The 24,621-nt window shown below is 36.8% G+C and overlaps 1 protein-coding gene across 1 annotated transcript in view; it reads right to left on the bottom strand.

Moving 5' to 3' along the window:
* The window catches only part of UNC13C (unc-13 homolog C), a gene marked incomplete at both ends in the record, with an annotated part of 584,133 nt that overhangs the window by 73,211 nt on the left and 486,301 nt on the right, over positions 1 to 24,621 (bottom strand). Inside the window, one exon of the mRNA XM_079701234.1 lies at positions 7,071 to 7,159. Coding sequence (XP_079557360.1) covers positions 7,071 to 7,159 — 89 coding nt within the window. The remainder of the gene's footprint in view (positions 1 to 7,070; positions 7,160 to 24,621) is intronic.

The following is a 24,621-nucleotide window of genomic DNA, read 5'->3' as shown; positions in this document are numbered from 1 at the left end:
TAGCTCATAACACCTTGCTTAACCACACCCCTATGGGAAACAGCAGTGATAAAAATTAAGCCTTAAATGAAAGTTCGACTAAGTTACATTATTTAGGGTTGGTAAACTTCGTGCCAGCCATCTTGGTCATATGATTAATCCAAATAAATAGAAATCTGGGGTAAAGCCTGTTAAAGAGTAATAAAAAATAAAGTTAAACTCTAACTAAACCCTAAAAAGCCATAGCTAAAATAAACTATGAAAGTGACCTTAATGTCTCCTGATTACACGACAGCTAAGACCCAAACTGGGATTAGATACCCCACTATACTTAGCCCTAAACCCTAATTATAATAACAAAATTATTCACCAGAGTATAACTGGCAGCAGCTTAAAACTCAAAGGACTTGGCAATGCTTCCCACCCCTCTAGAGGAGCCTGTTCTATAATCAATAAACCCCAATAAACCTCACCAAGCTTTGCTAATTCAGTCTATATACTGCCATCTTCAGCAAACCCTAAAAAGGAATAAAAGTAAGCATAAATATTATACATAAAAAGTTAGGTCAAGGTGTAACCTATGGGATAGGAAGAAATGGGCTACATTTTCTGTTTCGAGAATGTACTTCTCACACACGAAAGTTTTTATGAAAACTAAAAACCAAAGGAGGATTTAGTAGTAAATTAAGAATACAGTGCTTAGTTGAACAAGGCCATGAAGCACGCACACACTGCCCATCACCATCCTCAAGTATTATAACAACTTCCTATAACCTATTAACAAACACCAAATATATGAGAGGAGACAAGTTGTAACAGGGTAAACATACTGGAAAGTGTGCTTGGATCAATCAAAGCATAGCTTAAATAAAAGCACCTCATTTATACCTAGGGGATTTCATAATCTATGAATACTTTGAACAACTCTAGCCGAAACCTCCACAAATTTTACTAACACAAGCAAATTAAATAAATCGTTCACTCAGCATTTAAAGTACAGGAGTTAGAAATTTAAAACAACCTTTGGCGCTATAGAGAAAGCACCATAAGGGAATGATGAAAGAAGCATTACAAGTAATAAAAAGCAAAGTTTACCCCTTTTACATTTTGCATAATGATTTAACTAGTAAACATTTAACAAAGAGAACTTAGCTAAATACCCCCCCCCCCCCCCCCCCCCCCCCCCCCCCCCCCCCGAAACCAGATGAGCTACTTATGAACAGTTTGTAGAACAAACTCATCTATGTAGCAAAATAGTGAGAATGTTTATAAGCAGAGGTGACGAGCCTAATGAGCCTGGTGACAGCTGGTTGTCCAAGAAAAAGATATTAGTTTAACTTTAAAAATTACCAAAAAATTAGAAATTTTAATGTATTTTTAAATGTTAATCTAAAAAGGTATAGCCTTTTAGAAATGGATACAACCTTATCTAGAGAGTAAATAACACCATAGTTGGCTTAAAAGCTCTTTCAATTAGGAAAGCTTTCAAGCTCAACAATAACTTTATCTTAATATCAACAATAAGCAAATCAACCCCTAGTTTTACACTGGACTAATCTATTAACCAATAGAAGCAATAATGTTAATATGAGTAATAAGAAATATTTTTCCTTGCATAAGCTTACATCAGTAACTGATATTAATAGTTAACAGCAAATAAACACAATCCAACATTAACTTATTTATTAAGTACACTGTTAACCCAACACAGGCAAGCACTCAAGGAAAGATTAGAAAAAAGATTAAGTCTGTGAAGAGTAAGCCTTAGAATTACTGTTTTCATTCTTTACATCCTCTACACCAATTTGGGTGGTTCTTACCTAAGCAGCAGAAAATAGTAAGAGATTTAAATAGTGGAGACCTTCAGCGAATCCACCCTTCCTCTATGTTGTCTGTTACTTTCATACCTCCAACAATTGGAGTAATTATAGTACACATTCAGGCAGGCAAGAAAAAAGCCAGTTAGGATAATGAGGGTAAATAAAAGTTTGGGAAATGATCACATCACGGGAATGGTGATGAGAAGGAGGGAGTTGATTTTAGTACTGAAATCAAGTCAGTCCCATTCCCCTTTCTCCACACACAATGATTACACAGTTCATGTTATTTAAGAAGGATCCAAATGCATCAATTCCTCACATTTTATATAGAAGTTGAGGAAATTTCACTATATAATGGTGTCATTATTCATTAAATAGAAATTATATAAATATTTATTAATGTATGTATGCATTCTACAAATGTTTAATTAATACTTACTGTGTGCCCGTCTCAGTTACTAGGATACATCAATGAACAAAACAGATAAAATTCCTTACTCTTATGGCACATATTTGACCCTTTATTTTTGAATTTACTTTATAAAAATATTATAGTTAGTCTGTTGTTAAATATTTCATTTTTCTAGTTTTTGGTTTTGCTACCTAATATGGGAAATCTTTGATGTATTTTATTTTATTTTATTTATTTATTTTTTAACATCTTTATTGGAGTATAATTGCTTTACAATGGTGTGTTAGTTTCTGCTTTATAACAAAGTGAATCAGTTATACATATACATATGTTCCCATATCTCTTCCCTCTTGCATCTCCCTGCCTCCCACCCTCCCTATCCCACCCCTCTAGGTGGTCACAAACCACCGAGCTGATCTCCCTGTGCTATGCGGCTACTTCCCACTAGCTATCTATTTTATGTTTGGTAGTGTATATATGTCCATGCCACTCTCTCACTTTGTCACAGCTTACCCTTCCCCCTCCCTATATCCTCAAGTCTGATGTATTTTAAATTATCACAACTTGGGTGTTTTTCTTGCTCCTGATATAGCAGGTTTAAAAATATTGGTCCGTATTTTTGAGCATGTAATCAAGGCCTGATTCTAATTCTACCATTGTGTTTTGGCTGTTTCCATCTTTGGCTCCTGACTTCTCTGTGACTTTCTTTACTAGTGATACCACCATTTTTGTCCCTCTGCATTTGGTTCTTTGATACTTGGATCTCAGTATGCCTCTGTGGATGTGGCTCATTTCTTGGCTCTCTGTGTATTTATCTCATTCAATGGAATATGCTGTTTCAGGTTTAGGTTCAAAGGAAGCTGAATGCCTAACCATTTGGCGTTTTTCTGGCTGGACCTGCCTTTGGACTTTTGTCAGGTAGTGGTTGGGGGGAAGGGTGGCATTGGGGGTAGTGAAGAACACCCGGGCTTCAGATGTGAGAAGGGGATGATGGTGGTGGGTGTATTTAGTGAAGGGTAGTGGTGGTAGATACTTGGGGCAAGAGAAGGGAAAGGTAAATAATGTTGGAAAAGTTGACCTAGTTGATTTACTACTGGGCATCAGTGATCCTGCTGACTGTAGTAATAATCATCTTTGAAATAGCTACTTTCTTTTGAACTTATTCTCAAATCAGTGTACTGGGGTGGAGGATAGACTGAGCAGAAGGTATGATACTCATGATCCAAAAATGTACAAACAGGTTCCTACAACAGACCCATATGGTAAACACCCACCAGAAGCCAGCTCTATGTGGGGGGATGAGGCATATGGAGGAAGGATTACCAGAGAATAAAAGAGAATGATATTCTACCTTAGCATGAATCCAGGGTGAATCAACACCTGCATTTGACCCGAAAATCTTTTGTCTCTATCAATTTTTGGTAAATTCACCTAAAGAGTCTTCTTTTTTTCTATCCATTTCATAGTTGAAAAGTTTTTATTAACCAGCAGTACCAGGTAATAATGACAGACTCTGTGAGCACTCAAGATGCCAAACACACAGAAGAAATCCTATGAAATATTCCTAAATTTTTAATCTACTTAATCCAGCCAGCCACTGGCATTAAAGATATCATTAAAAGAAATGTAATAAATCAAAAAACCAAGCTGCAAAATGTGTGTAAGCAGAAACCTAAGTGGCACAGGTTTTGAAAGCATTAAGAACATCCTTAAGATATCATTGAAATCCTATTGCTTAGTCTCAGTTCCCAGGTGGGTGTCCTGTGCATGTTATCAGGAACCTGGGGACCCGGGCTTCAGATGTTTGCTTTGGCTCTGTCCTGGCTTTCCTGAAAAATCACCCTACCAGCTACATAGGGTAGAATAATTTGATTGTGGGTTTTAATAACAGTAGATGAAATGGATTTGGGGCAATTAATTATGCACTTAACTTTAAAACTCTAGACCACTAATTTAGACTGTAAGAAGGGTGGATTCAGTTTGACTTCACAGCATAAAGTCCAGCATGAAATTATCCAGTTTGACTTCACAGCATGATCACACTGATCATTATGGACTTCCCACCTACCCTGAGCATGTGATGCAGACCTGGTTGGCAGTATGGGAAATAAATCTATGGCAACAAAGATATAATAATTATTCCTTTTATAAGGAAAGCATGACATGTGGGCAGTTTATTTCAATAATCCTAGCTCTCTTAGAGCTATATTTAAAAAATAATGAAGAAATACAAACAGTGTAACAAGGAGTTTCAATATCTAGGTTAAAATAGCTGACTTCATATGACTAAAGTACTTCAAGTGCCCTCCTAAAGGCATCTCTCCTTATTTCATAACTGAAGTTTGCTAAGTTTTTCCAATCAAAATATATATTTCAGCCTTTGTAACCTGAATATTCCCCAATCTTAAACAAAACAGAATACAAAGTACTTGTTCAGAGGATGATTTGGATACATTACAGAAAATAATTTGAATATCCTTTTTAAATTTAATTATAGTTTCTATTCTGTTTAGTCATCTTATTTCCTGTAAGGTTCTGAACACCTCTAGCTATTCCTGACCCCTTTTTTCTCCCCTTAACTTTGCTAAATAATCTCTATTTTTGCCTTTGTAGCTGAAGGCAACGGTCCTTCTGCTAATCACATATCAACTTACAACTAGAATAAAGAGAGGTAAGCCTCTAAGTGTCATCCCTAGTCAGAGCCAACGAGCCCCCAAATCACTGGGACAATGTCTGCCTCTCCAACTCCCTGTAAGCAGAAACTTCAAATTGCTTATTAACATTTAGGCCAAGTATGCAGGATCATCCAGGTCAGCTAACAACACAAAGCAGAAGGCAGAGCTAAGACCCTAAAAGCTCAATACATCAAGACTGCATCTGGCCCAGCACTTAAACTATGAGAGGGGGTTCCATGAAAATAATGAACACACCTCTGATACTGAAGAGAAGTCCAAGCATAGGATTTTTCTTTACTTTGCCTAATTTCTACATTTGAGAAAAAATGATACTTTCAGTGTCTTTTTTGTTTTAGTCTTTTGGATTTAAGAGTGGCAAAACTAATCAATGAATGTGTGTTAAGCATGTATCTTTCCAAAACACACTAATAAGTGATGACTGGGATTCAAAGAGATAACTAGCCTTCTCCATAAGAGTAAATTTCAGTCTTATTTGAGAACTGAAGACATAGCTTCAAATAATAAGTCAACATTTATTGAACTAATATTTAAAGCAAATTCTGTATGAAATTAATGAACCTCATCAAAAATGTGTTTGATTTACCATTGCATTAAAAACAAAAACAAAACAAAACAAAAAACACATAGGAATAAACCTACCTAAGGAGGCAAAAGACCTGTACTACAAAAACTATAAGATGCTGAAAGAAATCAAAGACCACACAAACAGGTGGAAAGATACTGTGTTCTTGGATTGGAAGAATCAATATTGTTAAAATGACCATACTACCCAAGGCAATCTTCAGATTCAATGCAAACCCTATCAAATTACCAATGGCATTTTTCACACAACTGAAACAAAAAATTTTTTAATTTTTATGGAAACACAAAAGACCCTGAATAGCCAAAGCAATCTTGAGAAACAGCAGAGCTGGAGGAATCATGCTCCCTGACTTTAGACTATGCTACAGACTATACTACAAAGCTACGGTAATCGATACAGTATGGTACTTGCATGAAAACAGACACATAAATAAATGGAAAAGGACAGAAAGCCCAGAAATAAACCCATGCACTTATGGTCAATTATTCTATGACAAAGGAGGCAAGAACACACAATGGAGAAAAGAGTCTCTTCAATAAGTGGTGCTGGGAAAACTGGACAGCTACATGTAAAAGAATGAAATTAGAACATTCTCTAACACCATATACAAAAATAAACTCAAGGTGGATTAAAGACCTAAATATGACTGGATACTATAAAACTCTTAGAGGAAAACGTAGGCAGAACACTCTTTGACATAAATCACAGCAATATTTTTTGGATCTGTCTCCTGAAGTAAAGGAAATAAAAGCAAAAATAAACAAATGGGACCTCATTAAACTTAAAAACTTTTGCACAGCAGAGGAAACCATCAACAAAATGAAAAGACAACCTATTGAATGGGAGAAAATATTTGCAAATGATATGACTGATAAAGGACTAATTCTAATCTATTTTAAGATTTGCTGATGAGATGATGGGTTTTTCCTATAGATCCAAAATGAAGTTTATCTAGGATGAACTTGTCATTCTTTAGAAACACACCATAGGCAAGCAAAGTTAATTAAAAAAAAAAAAGACAAAATATAAATATGTCAGTAGTTTCCTATGAGCTAATTGCATTAACATTTCTAAAGCCTAAAACAAATCATCCTGACTTAATTCAGTTATGGGGTTAAGAGTTCAGTTCTTTGGAAGTGAAACCACACTGATATGTATGGCATGAACACAACTCATACTTGTTATATATGTGAGGATTTTCTCCCTGCCTCCCTTCCTCCCTCTATTCTTTCAACAGCCAATTGCTAAGCTCTAAACACTAGAATTGCCAATAAGAATGAGATGTTAAGAAACATACAATAAAGAGAGGGAAAGAGGAAAGTTAACCAGAACTTAGAGCATACAGTTGTAAGTGCTACTCAGCTGCAGGATACTGGGGAGCAGGAGTTCTGGGGAGCAAGCAGCAAGACATCACTATAAGATCACAGGGTCATGGAAGATTTTCCAGAGGAGGTGATGCTTAGATTGAGACTTGAAGTTAAATGGATTTAGACAGTCAGAGGAGAGAGACAGTATTGAAGGCATGATTATCATTAAATTAAACATAATACATTTGGATAGTAATTACTTAGGCCACTTACCTTTCACCATAAGTGACACTGAGCTCATCCAGAACCCCATTGAGTTTAACCTGAAGTTCTTTTAGAATAGTACTAGCTTCAGGATCTAGCTGCAAAGAAACCATAAACAATATTACTTTGGAGTTCTGAGAGAGCATGCCTTTTATCTCTTAGAACATTTTGCTTATTACAAGGTAAACGTCAAACAATATAGCATACATATACTGTTTTCTTTCTTTTCCTTTTTTTAACCTTTGAAATCAAATGCAAAATTTAGATAATTCTAATGAAACCAGAAGAGTTCTTACATTTGAAAAAATTGATTGAAATGCATAGCATGCATACAAAAAAAGAGCTAGAGAGCAAAGCCTTTGTTGGTTACAGCAGTGGGATGCAAGGTATGACAAAATATCCTACAGAACTTGATAACTTCATAACTTAGAAAACTGGTTATACATTAGTTGAACATATGTGTTGCTTGAAAATACATTTTCATTTTTAATATCGCTGTAAATAAATAGGCCCATTGAAAACTTTAAAAAATGGCTAAAAATTAATTTTTGCATGTTGTGTTGTGCCTTATTTCTCCAAGTATGGAATTAAAAGTAATAAACAATGATCCTATTGCTCCAGTGTGTTTCTCTGGAGGTGACAGGGCTAACTTTTCTTCCTGGATGCTAATTGGTAACTCAGAGTTCAAGATTCAAAGTTTCCCATTTTATTTATTTATTTTAAAATTTTTCTTTTGGGGGGAGGGGGCAAAAGAAAAATAATTAAATCAAGAGGACATTTTATGCTTACTCTTACAATGTAAAAGCCAATTATTCTTTTTAACTGATTTCAGTGCTAAAATAATATCAATCAATATTAGAAAATAACATACTACAAATGAACACAAACAAATAAAACATCAAACTATTAACGTGGCAGTATTTTTTTATAATTAAATGATGAACACAAACTTTACCAGCATTTAGAAAATTTTATCCGGTTTGTTAATTTAAATTTTGCAAACTAGATGTCAAAATAGAATAACTTATAATAGATGTACTGTATCTAGCTGATAGAAATTCATGTAAAGGGAAACCTAGAATATTCTCTGAAATTTAAGCCAATCTTCCTTTGAGTCTTCAGAAATTCAATTTCCTACCATTAGTACCTATAGTTCTTGCCCAAGCTGAACTATTGTTGAAGAGAGGGGCATAGGATGAAGACAACTTTGGGGAGTAGAGAGAGTTAAAGGAGGACTTGGTATAAACAAGAGAACCTAAGAACACCAAATACATATATGACCCAAATCAGTTTAAACTGGGAGGCAACCCAGGACCAAAAAGTGTCCCTAATAGAATACACTGGTCATAAATCTTATAATCCTCTAGGAACATTTTCTAACACTAAGAAACTATTAGGAAGAAGTATTATTTACACACCTCAGCATCTGGGTAGCTCTATGTTATGCTAACTTGATTAAAATCATTAGAGTAGAAACCAAAGATTGCATTTGACATCTGATACTTTACTGGTTATGTCAGACCAATCCTTAATGTTAATTTTCACTCAAATCTAGGTGATTTCAGGATTGGTGAGTTTCTGCCCCTTTATCAGAGCCAATGTGATTCTTCTGGACTAATTTTTTTCTGTCTCTGTCATAAGAGATTACCCACACATGCACAGGCCACCTTAACAGATGCAGACTTCTCTAGCAGTTGGAAACTTACAATATCCCTAAGTCTCATACTTTGAGAGTTCCATTCAGCTATAACCAGTTGCAAGGCAGTGATTCAGAAAAACAATTAGATATTACCTGTTTTGAAATAGCCCTGACACTGATGTGCATTTAAACATAATTAGCCTAATAAACCATATCTCCCCAACCCTTAACCAAGAAAACATTTGTGAACTGCCCACTCCAATCCTAGGGAACCTTGTAAGCTGAATGTTTTTTATCACATGTTTTTGCTATTATCCTAATACCAATTTTAGACCAACTTCACTTGGATAAAAATGTTTGGGAACAGAAAATGAGAGAAGACCTCTCACAGAATTTTCTTCATGCCCCACTCCATGCTAAACCGTGATAGGTGGTTGTTCCCCACCCACATATCTACCACCTCCAAGGAATGGCTCTGACAGTAGGGTTTCCTTCAGGAAATTGGGTTGCTTCTTATTTAAAGTATGTATTTTGTTTCCATATTAGTTTGATACACAGATTGAGTTAGTTTGTTCACCTGTTAAGACAATGACTTTAAAGTCATACAAAAATGGTTAGGTAGGTCAGTTGGATGAAATTATGCTCTTTTCTTATGAATAATTTTAGTCTACCTTAGGTATTTTGTGAATGTAAATTTTCTATCAAATAATTGGTTATTACTTGAAAATCTGAAACTGTCAAAATACAGCAATTTAAATATTGGATGACAGTTTTCATTTCCTGAGAGAAGCATGAGTTTCTAAGCAGGTACAGACAGAATGCCTCTGTCATATAAACAGGAAAAAAAAAAAACCCACAAAAGCTTTAGTTTCAGTTAGGTATTTGACATTTATCTGATCCAAATCATAGGATTAAACCATTAAAATAGGAACAGTAATTTTGAGGCCAATATGCAAATTGCAGGTCTTTTGTAATAATGGGCATAAATAGCATACCCATCTAACTATGAAACAGTCTCTTTGGCCAGCAAATTTATCAGTTCTTGAGTTCTTCTGCATTTCTTTATGTGTCCAAATTGAGAAAATTTTCCTTACTCCCACAAACTCCCTAAAGTTTCTAAGAAATAATAATTTGGCATTGAAAATTTATTGCCTAAATTACCAATAGCATATTTTACAAATTATTGGCTACCTTGGAAAGGGGAAAAGTGACCTAATTTTTTTCACAAATGTTTAAAACTTAGCTTAGTTCTGTAAGGAATATGACATCAAACATCAAAAGTAACTTGCGCCTTTTTTTGTATTTTAGTTATTAAAAGCAAAAAGAGAAAGAGAAAAAAGAAAAAAGATAATATTTCAAGCATTCAAAAGTCAAGGTTAATAAATTTATTTTAAATTAGAAACTGTATTAGCAAGTGTACCTGAACAACTTGGCTGGCAAAGTTATTTACACCACTGAGATACTTTACACTATTGAGCTGTGGTAATATGAATGACTTCTGGAAGAGATAGTTAGAAGGCAAAATATCTTTGCAGGTTTTTGTCCTCAAGGCTCACTTCTACTTTTCCTTTAAAAGACAATTTACTTATCACCTCCTTTTACAAATCTGACCCCAGATGTCACTCACCCCAGGCAGTCAGTGGCTCTAGTTTCTGTACTAACTCTGCTGTGCACTCTTACTGTCTATACAATTCTCTCTTTTAACTGTTCTCCTATGAATCTATCTCTCCCACTAAACTCTATCTTACTTAACTTTCTCTTCTGAGTGTCTGTCCCTGCAAGCCTAGGCATTTAGCAAATATTTGAGGAAGGAGGTGAGGGCAGCAAGAAGCATGAAATGATTCCCTCAAAGGGAATCTTGATATCCAGAGTGCCCCTTCTCCTTAGACTGATACTTTGCGTTGACTATTAATAGAATACTTTTGCATTTGAAATCTTTCATTCCTTAGCAACCACATATTCTGGAACTACCAAGTTAGTCCTAATTTCAAGTTTTTGTGTCATTGCCAGACCATGTCAGATTATGTCCTGATATTTGTTTGGTTCTAAAAATATGGTTACCATATCCCCACTGTATTTTTTTTTCCTAGCATAAATTCTTTCCCTAATGGACCTATAGAGAGTATATGTTATTTCAACCTCTTATAACAGTCATTGTTAAACCAACTGTCAAGCTCTTGACAAAGATATAGCTATTGAGTTGGAAAGTGGAACTTAAACACTTTAGATAGCACAATACAAACTACTGAAACATAAAGACTTCCTATGGAAGAAGTTCAGGGCCTTTTGTGTGCATTTTATTCCTTTTCCACAGTCTTCATTACTATCTCATTTCCTTTCTCTTTTCTACAGGCTACTAGGCTGCCTTTCCTCATGTTCACCTCATCAGCATTAGGGTTCTATTATTTGCTCATCTAAAGAAGTGTAGATTAGGAAGGTCTATCACTCCCCTGGCCCTTATCTTTATAGCATCCAAAATTTGGTCATTAGTCTGGTGGGTTTCACATCCTCTTCAAGATTTTTCCAGAAAATGCAAACTTCACCACTATTTCTATTAAAAAAAAAAAAGAAAGAAAGCCCCATTTCCAAGTAAAATATTCAACTTGAACTCTTAGTTTCTTCTTTTGGATTTTGTTCCATCAAATATCCCTATCTTCAGGCTTCCCTGGTGGCACAGTTGTTGAGAGTCCGCCTGCCGATGCAGGGGACACGGGTTCGTGCCCCGGTCAGGAAGATCCCACATGCTGCAGAGCGGCTGGGCCCGTGAGCCATGGCCGCTGAGCCTGCGCATCTGGAGCCTGTGCTCCACAATGGGAGAGGCCACAACAGTGAGAGGCCCGCGTACCAAAAAAAAAAAAAAAAAAAAAAAAATCCCTATCTTCATTCTTCCATTGTTATTTCTATTACCCATCTTATAAATCATAGTCAAATAGCATTTATGTTAACATAAAAAGTAAGCAAATAATAAAAGAAAAAGCCAACTTATTTGTAACTACCTTATTGACATCTAGCTAATATTTTTTCTTCTCTTGACCTTTAATCTGCTCACAACGTAAGTGTAAAATTTGTTGCCTTCTTATCTCTTACATATTCACTAATCCTTTGTCATGTGGTTTCTTCTCTGAATGCTCCACTTAAATGTTCACATATATGTCACCAATGATCTCTTAATTGCTAAGTCCAATGACTTTATCCTACACAGAGTGCTTTCATACTGTTGTTTACTCTCTTTCTCAAGCTCTTTATTTCCTTGCTTCTCTAGAGACTATCTTCTCTACGTCTCCTATTTTTTCTGCCTATGATTTATCTATCTCTTTGGTTGACTTCTCTTCCTCTGTATACTCCTTAGACATTAATGCCCTGCAATTTTCCCTTTCTAGTCCTCTTTCTTTTCCACTCTATATTCCGTTCTTGAGCAATCACATTTATGTCTATGACTTCAGCTCCCACCTCTATGCTTATGACCTCCAAATCATCATCTACAGCTTTAACAGGACGCCTGAGCATCAGGTCTATATTCCCATTTGCCTATTGGTCTTTTCCACTTTGACGACCTCAAGCTCAACCTATCAAAAAGTGAGCTTGTTACCTGTCCATCCTTAGTTTATTTCTATTCGTATTGTCTCTGATTTGATTGATAGCATGAAGTCGTTTAAGGCAGAACTATGAAAGTCATCTTTGACTCCTCTCTGCCTTCTTCCTTCCATATTCACTTGGATACCAAATATGATTGATAATATTTATGAAATATTTTCTCCATCTCTGCTATCCTCTTCATTTTCTGATGTGGAATTTTTCTCATCCACATCAGAAATATTGCAATCTCCTGGTTGTGTTCTTCTTTGCTATTTTCCCACTTCTATTCCATCCTCCTAACTCTTCCTAGAGTTGTTTTAATAAAGCCCAAATCCGATCATGGCACCTGCTGACCCCTCTAGCAACTTTCAACCAGGAAAGTGCTTCAAGCACTTTCTTACGGTCTCATCTGGGCTCTTGCTATTTCTTTTATTTTGAAAAGATCACTTCTCTCCAACCCTTCTATTTGACCAGAATTTATCCATCCTAAAGAACCTAGCTCAACTTAAAATAGATGACAGAGAAATCAGTGAAAATTCCCTAGTGAATCCAGCAGGAAGTTACTCTCCTTGAAATGCCCTAAATAACTTTGTAGAGCTACAGCATTCAGCATGGATACTATGGTATGTTGTCAGAAATAAAAGAACACATGGTCCTCTCTACTGAAAACAATATGCCCAGATCTACCAATGCAACTCTGTCTTTAGTTTCTTTATTTTTTATTCATCTTATGAGAGAACTTCCCCAAGAACTTATAAGATCATTTTTGGAGATAGACTATGGCATTTTTGTGCCATTCAGATGTGAATGAATTGTTATGCTAGATGTAACAGTTATATAAATTCATGCTTCTAACTTCTTGGTTTCGAAAAGTGGAAGAACATCAGTAGCTGTCTCTCATCCTAATTAAAGAGTGTATGCAGTAAATCCAGCTGTCATTGTACTTCAAATCAACTAAATGTCTTTGAGATATGTTAAGTTAGATTCTTCAGACTAGACAACTGAAGGGGAAAAAATGCCTCATCTTTTATAATTCACTCAATGTAGTTTTGGGTTAGTGAATATATGGCAAATTATGAATTTTTCTATTTGTATTTCTCTGAACTTTTGTAAAAAAAAACCCTTTAAGCCTCATATGAGGGACACATTCTTTTCTCTCAAACATTTTTTTTTCTTTTTCACCTACAATACATACATTAATCTTATACCCTATGGATTGATAACAAGGTTCTTGTCCTTATAACCACAGATTTTTAGACTAGACTGAACTTCAGAAATCCTATAGTTCATTTCTTTCTTACAGGTGGGGAAAATCAAGGCCTAGATGATGTGTCATGTCACATGACACATTGGGGAGGCCACATGAGAACTAAAAAGCAATGATCTAAGAAACTATATTCTTTTAAGAAATTCTCTTCTGAAAATGGTCATAAAAAATCAAGTTCAATAACTTGATTGCGAAGCAATTTTGGGCTTATAGTCAGCTGACCAACTAAGAAACTGGACAGAGTAGGGATAACTCAGGAATAGAAGAAATGAGACACAAAGTTTATGTTCAGAATTTACTCTGTAAAAACTACATTTTTGCCCTGTCTCATTCTGTCTTTGCCTTTCAGCTGTTCACATTACTGAATCTCGCCACGGCTCAGTACTGTGAATATACTCTGCTCAATCACCTGAATTGAGGACCTGTTAATCATCAAGTGATGGGCACAGAATGCCCTAAATGAGCCATCTGCATGAGGTGCCTGAAGGCCAGTCTGCCAAATAGGAGAAAAGGGAGGCTTGGTTGGATTAAAGGAGTAAGTTTTACTACTTTCTGCATTGATCTATGGTTTGTTAAGGCAGGCATAAACAATTGTAGGGGGTTCGCAACAAGACAATAAAATAGGTCTATTCTAGAAAATGTTTCTCTGCCCTCTGGCTGTAGCTCACACCCTCTCCCCTGAAGTTTTCTTAAGGTTCAGAGGAAGGTTAGTTTAAAAAGATGCTTGGGGAAACTTTCAAGATGGCGGAGCAGTAAGACGTGGAGATCACCTTCCTCCCCACAAATACATCAGAAATACATCTAAATGTGGAACAACTCCTACAGAACACCTACTGAACACTGGCAGAAGACCTCAGACCTCCCAAAAGGCAAGAAACCCCCCACATACATGGGTAGGGCAAAAGAGAAAAGAAAAAGCAGAGACAAAAGAATAGGGATGGGACCTGCCTCTCTGGGAGGGAGCTGTGAAGGAGGAAATGTTTCCCCTTCACTGGCGGAAACGGGGGGTTGGGGGGAGGGGAGAAGCGTCGGAGCCATGGAGGAGAGCACAGCAACAGGGGTGTGGAGGGTAAAGTGGAGAGATTCCCGCACTGAGGATCAGTGCCGACCAGCACTCAGCAGCCCCAGAGGCTTGTCTGCTCACCCGCCGGGGCGGGTGGGGGCTGGGAGCTGAGGCTCGGGCTTCAGAGGTCAGATCCCAGGGCTAGTGTGCCACAGCTAGCCAGGAGGGAGTCTGGGGAAAAGTGTGGACCTCCTTAAGTGGCAAGAGACCATTGTTTCAGGGTGTGCGAGGAGAGCGGATTAAGAGCACTGCTTAAAGGAGCTCCAGAGACGGGCGCGAGCCGCGGCTATCGGCGCGGACCCCAGAGACGGACATGGGACGCTAAGGCTGCTGCTGCCGCCACCAAGAAGCCTGTGTGCAAGCACAGGTCACTCTCCACACCTCCCCTCCTGGGAGCCTGTGCAGCCCGCCACTGTCATGGTCCCGTGATCCAGGGACAACTTCCCCGGGAGAACGCACGGCGCGCCTCAAGCTGGTGCAAAGTCACGCCAGCCTCTGCCGCCGCAGGCTCGCTCTACACTCCGTACCCCTCCCTGCCCCCGGCCTGAGTGAGCCAGAGCCCCCGATTCAGCGGCTCCTTTAATCCCATCCTGTCTGAGCAAAGAACAGACGCCGTCAGGTGATCTACATGCAGAGGCGGGTCCAAATCAAAAGCTGAACCCCGGGAGCTGTGCAAACAAAGAAGAGAAAGGGAAATCTCTCCCAGCAGCCTCAGGAGCAGCAGATTAAAGCTCCACAATCAACTTGAAGTACCCTGCATCTGTGGAATACCTGAATAGACAACGAATCATCCCAAGTTGAGGTGGTGTACATTGGGGCAACTGTATACTTGCAGTTTGCTGTATGCAACTGACTAGTTCCTGGTTTTGTTTATCTTAGTTTAGTATTTAGAGTGGATTATCATTGGTAGATTTGTTTATTGATTTGGTTGCTCTCTTCATTTTTTAAATATATATATATATATTTTTTCCTTTTTCTCTTTTTGTGAGTGTGTATGTTTATGCTTCCTTGTGTGATTTTGTCTGTATAGCTTTGCTTCTACCATTTGTCCTAGGGTTCTAACTGTGTGGTTTTTTTTGTTTGTTTTGTTTTTTTAGTATAGTTTTTAGCACTTGTTATCATCGGTGGATTTGACTCATGGTTTGGCTGCTCTCTTCTTTCTTTCTTCTTTTTTTAAAATTACTTTTTAATTTTTTAATTTTTACGAATATTTTTATTTTAATAACTTTACTTCTTTTTACTTTCTTCCTTCCTTCCTTCCTCCTCCCTCTCTTTCCTTCTTTCTCTCTTTCTTTCTTTCTTTCTCCCTTTTCTTCTGAGCCATGTGGCTGACAGGGTATTGGTTCTCCAGCTGGGTGTCAGGTCTGTGCCTCTGAGGTGGGACAGCCAAGTTCAGGACATTGGTCCAGCAGAGACCTCCCAGCTCCACATAATATCAAATGGCGAAAGTTCCCCCAGAGACCTCCAACTCAACGCTAAGACACAGCTCCATTCAAAAACCAGCAAGCTACAGTGCTAGATACCCTATGCCAAACAATTAGCAAGACAGGAACACAACCCAACCCATTAGAAGAGAGGCAGTCTAAAATCATAATAAGGTCACAGACATCCCAAAACACACCACCGGATGCGGTCCTGCCCCCCAGAAAGACAAGATCCAGCCTCATCCACCAGAACACAGGCACTAGTCACCTCCAACAGGAAGCCTACACAACCCACCAAACCAAGCTTAGCCACTGGGGGCAGACACCAAAAACAACAGGAACTATGGACCTGCAGCCTGCAAAAAAGAGACCCCAAACACAGTAAGTTAAGCAAAATGAGAAGACAGAGAAACTCACAGCAGATAAAGGAGCAAGGTAAAAACCCACCAGAGCAAACAAATGAAGAGGAAATAGGCAGTCTACCTGAAAAAGAATTCACAGTAATGATAGTAAAGATGTTCCAAAATCTTGGAAATAGAATGGAGAAAATACAAGAAACGTCTAACAAGGAGCTAGAAGAACTAAAGAGCAAACAAACAATGATGAACTCCAGAAATGAAATTAAAAATTCTCTAGAAGGAATCAATAGCAGAATAACTGAGGCAGAAGAATGGCTAAGTGACCTGGAAGATAAAATAGTGGAAATAACTATTGCAGAGTAGAATAAAGAAAAAAGAATGAAAAGAATTGAGGACAGTCTGAGACCTCTAGGACAACATTAAACGCACCAACATTCGAATTATTGGGGTCCCAGAAGAAGAGATAAAGAAAGGGACTGAGAAAATATTTGAAGAGATAATAGTTGAAAACTTCCCTTATATGGGAAAGGAAGTAGTCAATCAAGTCCAGGAAGTGCAGAGAGCCCCATACAGAATAAAACCAAGGACAAACACACCAAGACACATATTAATCAAACTATCAAAAATGAAATACAAAGGAAAAATATTAAAAACAGCAAGAGTAAAACAACAAATAACATACAAGGGAATCCCCATAAGGTTAACAGCTGATCTTTCAGCAGAAACTCTGCAAGCCAGAAGGGAGTGGCAGGACATATTTAAAGTGATGAAAGGGAAAAACCTACAACCAAGATTACCCAGCAAGGATCTCATTCAGATTTGATGGAGAAAGTAAAACCTTTACAGACAGGCAAAAGCTAAGACAATTCAGCACCATCAAACAAGCTTTACAACAAATGCTAAAGGAACTTCTCTAGGCATGAAATACAAGAGAAGGAAAAGACATACAATAACAAACCCCAAACAATTAAGAAAATGGTAATAGGAACATACATATCGATAATTACCTTAAATATAAATGGATTAAATGCTTCCACCAAAGACACAGACTGGCGGAATGGATACAAAAACAAGACCCATATATATGCAGTCTAAAGACACACACTTCAGACCTAGGGACACATACAGACTGAAAGTGAGGGGATGGAAAAAGGTATTCCATGCAAATGGAAATCAAAAGAAAGCTGGAGTAGCAATTCTCATATCAGACAAAATACACTTTAAAATAAAGACTATTACAAGAGACAAAGAAGGATACTGCATAATGATCAAGGGATCAATCCAAGAAGAAGATATAATAATTGTAAAAATTTATTCACTCAACATAGGAACACCTTAGTACATAAGGCAAATGCTAACAGCCATAAAAGGGGAAATCAACAGTAACACAATCATAGTAGGGGACTTTAACACCCCACTTTCATCAATGGACAGATCATGCAAAATGAAAATAAATAAGGAAACAAAAGCTTTAAATGATACATAAAACAAGATGGATTTAATTGATATTGATAGGACATTCCATCCAAAAACAAAAGAATACACTTTCTTCTCAAGTGCTCATGGAACAGTCTCCAGGATAGATCATATCCTGGGTGACAAATGAAGCCTTGGTAAATTTAAGAAAATTGAAATCATATCAAGTATCTTTTCTGACCACAATGCTATGAGACTAGATATCAATTACAGGGAAAAATCTGTAAGAAATACAAACACATGGAGGCTAAATATTACACTACTTAATAACCAAGACATCATTGAAGAAATCAAGAAGGAAATCAAAAAATACCTAGAAACAAATGACAATGAAAACACGATGACCCATAACCTATGGGATGCAGCAAAAGCAGTTCTAAGATGGAAGTTTATAGCAATACAATCCTACCTCAAGAAACAAGAAACATCTCAAAGAAACAACCTAACCTTACACCTAAAGCAATTAGAGAAAGAAGAACAAAAAAAAATAACCCCCAAAGTTAGCAGAAGGAAAGAAATCATAAAGATCAGATCAGAAATAATTGAGACAGAAATGAAGGAAACAATAGCAAAGATCAATAAAACTGAAAGCTGGTTCTTTGAGAAGATAAACAAAATTGATAAACCATTAGCCAGACTCATCAAGAAAAAAGGGAGGAGACTCAAATAAACAGAATTAGAAATAAAAAAGGAGAAGTAACAACTGACACTTCAGAAATACAAAGGATCATGAGAGATTACTACAAACAACTATAAGCCAATAAAATGGACAACCTGGAAGAAATGGACAACCTGGAAGAAATGCACAACCTTATGAAACTGAACCAGGAAGAAACAGAAGATATAAAAAGACCAATCACAAGCACTGAAATTGGGACTGTGATTGAAAATCTTCCAAAAAACAAAAGCCCAGGAAGAGATGGCTTCACAGGCATATTCTATCAAACATTTAGAGAAGAGCTAACACCTATCCTTCTCAAACTCTTCCAAAATATAGCAGTGGCAGGAACACTCCCAAACTCATTCTACGAGGCCACCATCACCCTGATATCAAAACCAAAGATGTCACAAAGAAAGAAAACAAAAGGCCAATATCCCTGATGAACATAGATGCAAAAATCGTCAACAAAATAAGAGCAAACAAAATCCAACAGCACATTAAAAGGATCATACACCATGATCAAGTGGGGTTTATACCAGGATTGCAAGGATTCTTCAAAATACACAAATCAATCAATGTGATACACCATATTAACAAATTAAAGGAGAAAACCCATATGAGCATCTCAATAGATGCAGAAAAAGCTTTTGACAAAATTCAACACCTTTTTTATGATAAAAAAACCCTGCAGAAAGTAGGCATAGATGGAACTTACCTCAAAATAATAAAGGCCATATATGACAAACCCACAGCCAACATCATTCTCAATGGTGAAAAACTGAAACCATTTTCTGTGGGATCAGAAATAAGAAAAGGTTGTCCACTCTTCCCACTATTATTCAACACAGTTTTGGAAGTTTTAGCCACAGCAATCAGAGATAAAAAAGAAAAAAAGGAATCCAAATTGGCAAAGAAGAAGTAAAGCTGTCACTGTTTGCAGATGACATGATACTATACATAGAGAATCCTAAAGATACTACCAGAAAACTACTAGAGCTAATCAATGAATTTGGTAAAGTAGCAGGATACAAAATTAATGCACAGAAATCTGTATTCCTATACACTAATGATGAAAAATCTGAAAGAGAAATTAAGGAAACACTCCGATTTATCATTGAAACAAAAAGATTAAATACCTAGGAATAAACCCACCTAAGGAGACAAAACAACTGTGGGCAGAAAACTATAAGACACTGATGAAAGAAATTAAAGATGATACAAACAGATGGAGAGATATACCATGTTCTTGGATTGGAAGAATCAACATTGTGAAAATGACTATACTACCCAAAGCAATCTATAGATTCAATGCAATCCCTATCAAATGACCAATGACATTTTTCATAGAACTAGAACAAAAAATTTCACAATTTGTATGGAAACACAGAAGAGCCCAAATAGCCAAAGCAATCTTGAGGATGAAAAACGGAGCTGGAGGAATCAGGGTCCTGGACTTCAGACTATACTCCAAAGCTACAGTAATCAAAACAGTATGGTACTGGCAAAAAAAAAAAAATATAGATCATTGGAACAGGATTGAAAGCCCAGAGATAAATCCATGCACATATGGTCACCTTATCTTTGATACAGGAGGCAAGAATATACAGTGGAGAAAAGACCACCTCTTCAATAAGTGGTGCTGGGAAAACTGGACAGCTACATGTAAAAGAATGAAATTAGAACACTCCCTAACACCATACACAAAAATAAACTCAAAATGGATTAAAGACCTAAATGTTAGTCCAGACACTATAAAACTCTTAGAGGAAAACAAAGGCAGAACACTCTATGAGATAAATCACAGCAAGATCCTTTTTGACTCACCTCCTAGAGAAATGGAAATAAAAACAAACATAAACAAATCGGACCTAATGAAACTTAAAAGCTTTTGCACAGCAAACGAAAGCATAATCAAGATGAAAAGACAACCCTCAGAATGGGAGATAATATTTGCAAATGTAGCAACTGACAAAGGATTGATCTCCAAAATTTATAAGCAGCTCATGCAGCTCATTATCAAAAAAACAAACAACCCAATCAAAAAAAAGGGCAGAAGACCTAAACAGACATTTCTCAAAAGAAGATATACAGATTGCCAACAAACACATGAAAGGATGCTCAACATCCCTAATCTTTAGAGTAATGCAAATCAAAACTAAAATGAGGTATCACCTTACACCAGTCAGAATGGCCATCATCAAAAAATCTACAAATAATAAATGCTGGAGAGGGTGTGAAGGAAAGGGAACCCTCTTGCACTGTTGTTGGGAATGTAAATTGATACAGCCACTATTGAGAACAGTATGGAGGTTCCTTAAAAAAGTAGAAATAGAACTACCATACAACCCAGCAATCCCACTACTGTGCATATACCCTGAGAAAACTATAATTCAAAAAGAGTCATGTACTACAATGTTCATTGCAGCACTATTTAAAATAGCCAGGACACGGAAGCAACCTAAGTGTCCATCAATAGATGAATGGATAAAGAAGATGTGGCACATATATACAATGGAATATCACTCAGCCATAAAAAATGAAATTGAGTTATCTGTAGTGAGGTGGATGGACCTAGAGTCTGTCATACAGAGTGTAGTAAGTCAGAAAGAGAAAAACAAATACCATATGGTAACACATATATATGGAATCTAAAAAAATGGTTCTGAAGAACCTAGGGGCAGGACAGGAATAAACACGCAGATGTAGAGAATGGACTTGAGGATGCGGGGAGGGGGAAGGGTAAGCTAGGATGACATGAGATAGTGGCATGGACTTATATACACTACCAAATATAAAATAACTAGTGGGAAGCAGCCGCATAGCACAGGGAGATCAGCTCGGTGCTTTGTGACCACCTAGATGGGTGGGATAGGGAGGGTGGGAGGGAGACACAAGTAGGAAGAGATATGGGGATATATTTATATGTATAGCTGATTCACTTTGTTATAAACAGAGACTAACACACCGTTGTAAAGCAATGATACTCCAATAAAGATGTTAAAAAATAAATAAATTAATTAATTTTAAAATAAGATGCTTGGTAGTACAGGAGTGACCCTATGATCTCTGGGGAATGCTCTGGGGAATGAGGTTAACAAGTAGCACCTCCCTGAGTCTGAATTTCATTTTGACATGCATCGGCTGCCCAGATACCTCTCAGCCTCCAAGGGAGCATCTTTTCTTAATATCACCAGCTTAGCAGTTAGCTGAACTTTATGTGGTAGTAGTGCTAGATCCTTAATCATATTTATTAAATCGCCTCAGTGCGATTTGCCCTTTTGGTCCTCATTATTCCCTTAATTTTCGATTAAGTCCAACTTATTAACTCTAGTTGCAGAGATGGTTAGGAGGAAAAAGAAATCAGGCAGTATCTTCATGCTGCCAAAATAAAGGGCCAGCACATAAAACTTCAAGCATTCAGTCCTCTTTGTTATGTGCTGCCATGAAACTAGAAATAACTGCTTACTTTTACTGAATTCAGCCAAATACATCTCACCTTTGAGCTTTATTTACACAAGAGGCTAGAGGTTTGAGCTGATTCTTTGAATTATTGTGGGATAAGATACAACAATTACAACTCTCATTTGAAAGGTATTTTGAAGTTTAGAAATTGTCATGGGGGGGATCATCACAACAAACCTTACCTCTTTAATTGTTCTGACTTCCCTAATACATTCAAAGTTCTTTGAGGGTGGGGTCTGCATCCTAGTAATTATTGTACCTCTGGTTTCTAGTAAAATTTGCAGCTCACCATAGGTGCTCAGCAAATCAATAATTTGTTGAATGAATTAATGAAGGAATAAATTCTGTCTTCATGTTCAGCAAGCTCTAGTCTCTGTTTTTCTTCGGGTAGTCAGCACCGAGGGCAAGAGGTGCTTAAAGTTGTCCAGGCAGGACAGGGATCATTTGGCTTCTAAATATCTCTTTCACTGGGCCCAAAAGGGAACTGTGCTCTAACTGTTATTTTATAAGGCCTCCTTACTCCTTCTTATTAGCTCCTTGAGGACTAGAGCATTCATTAAAAATTTTTTCTATTCCCTGTATCAACACTTGTCCCCCTATAGAAAATATAAGTAGGCACCAGTAGACACTTCAATTAAATGGGAAGAATTTTGTAAATTGCTTTAGGAAATATTTTATAACTAAAAGGAAGACATAATATGACTAGTTAAAAGTCTACTATCTAATGACATCTAATACATACTTTAATTATTTTATTTTGTAATTTATTTTGTATTTCTGAAAAAGAGATAGAAATCACAGATGGCTTCTCATTAATGTATTAACTAGTGAGTTATATCTCTATTTACATTGAGAAAAAGTGAGACAGATCAGAAACCTGAACATAAAGCCTTTAGCCTCTTTACAACTATAACACCTCTTTTAATAAGACTATATATAAAAATGCAAGTATAAAAGTCCAGATTTTTAAAAATGCTGGATATTTGTATAAGACTGCAAATTAGTCACCTATATTTTGGGATTATTATATTCTTTAATCCAAATGCTTCCCTTGCTATTGCATGCAGTCTCAAGGTCCATGCAAACACATTAAATCCGATGTGCTCTCAAGATTCAAAACACATTAAGTAGGTGGGTTAGGAGTCAAGCACAGGTAAGGCAAAGGGGTATTCTGAGACATTTCCCAATTACCTGGTCGCTATCCTAAAAGCAAAGAACAATAATTCTCAAAACGTCATCTCCTGACCAGTAGCATCAGCATCACATGGGAATTTGTTAGAAACGCAACGCATGCGACCCAACCTCAGACCTACTGAGCTGAATAGTCCAGGATGGAGTTCAGCAATGTGTGTTGTAATCAGCTCTCCAGGTGGTTCTCATACCTGCTAAAGTTCAGGAACTACCGGCATGAAGTATTAATACCCTTAAAGCAGGGATCTTCAACCCCTGTAGCCCAGAAATTACAATGTTGAAAGTGTATTGCTAAGTAAAATATGACAGAAGTTAATTTCTGTCCTCTCTGGTCAGAGGTTGCTTAGCTGAAGACCGAGTTTGTATGGCTAGTAAGTTTTACAGTGAATTTCAATCAGCTACATGCATTCACTTTGGGGCAGTCAGATTCAGTTTCTAATTGACACATCAAATTCATCATTAAAAAATAAAAAGTAATATAGTATGCATCTCTGAAACAAAAGATAATTAAGTTGCTCATTAAAATATGTACATTTTTAGGATAGGTAGGGTTATGTTCCTAATTCCCGACCCTGTTCAGGAAAGTTTAACAAGGTGCAATGAGTCAAGAGATTCAATCCTTCTGGGACATATCAATAAAAATAACGTTACTATTATACCTGCTTCGTCTGTTTTGTGGTCAGCAGAATGAGAAATTTTAGCTAAGTAAATACTCCCTCTTCCCATTTCCCCCAAATGTCAATAATAGCTAACCTCTAGAATTTGAAGTACAGTCAGTAGAATAGCAGGCCTATGGATAACTATAGATTCTACCATTCAAGATGATTTTACCATCCCAATATTGTGAAGGAGAAGTGCATCCTCTGCTTACACAGCACAGTCATAATTCTTCTAAATCAATCACTACAACACAAGTTCATAACCAATATCTTATGACATTCTGAAAAGAAAGTAAATTTTGGATTATCTGATTTTCTTTTTCATGGACTTGTAAAAATTAGATTACAGATCAAGCAACTACTACAAAGTCCCTTCTGTAGACTGTAGCAAAGTTTTTATGAAAAAATGAATACAGACTAAGTATTTATTTGCAGTTGATATGCACTGATTTATACTCATGAAATAATTAAGCTATTAAAATGATATAAACCAAACTATATCTGTTTTACTTTTGAGCTATTATAGGATGATAAAACAATCATTAACCAATACATGAAAATTATTACCTAGCACTCTGATGATTGTTTTGCTGTTACTGTGTTACAGAGGGACAAGTAATACCGTCTGGGAACTGTGGTATAAATAATTTAACTTCTAGCTCAAGTCAGTCCATACCACAGTTTGGTTATTTTTTCTGTTTTACTATAGTGATTCCTAAAACTGTATGAACATAAAAAATCACCAGGATGCTCTTTAAAAAACAGACCCTGGACCTCATTCCT

This window comes from Hyperoodon ampullatus (genome assembly GCF_949752795.1).
Source record: "Hyperoodon ampullatus genome assembly, chromosome: 3".
Classification (NCBI taxonomy): Eukaryota; Metazoa; Chordata; class Mammalia; order Artiodactyla; family Ziphiidae; genus Hyperoodon; species Hyperoodon ampullatus.
The sequence above is the reverse complement of the archived record's forward strand: the minus strand, read 5'-3'. Positions and strand labels throughout refer to the sequence as shown.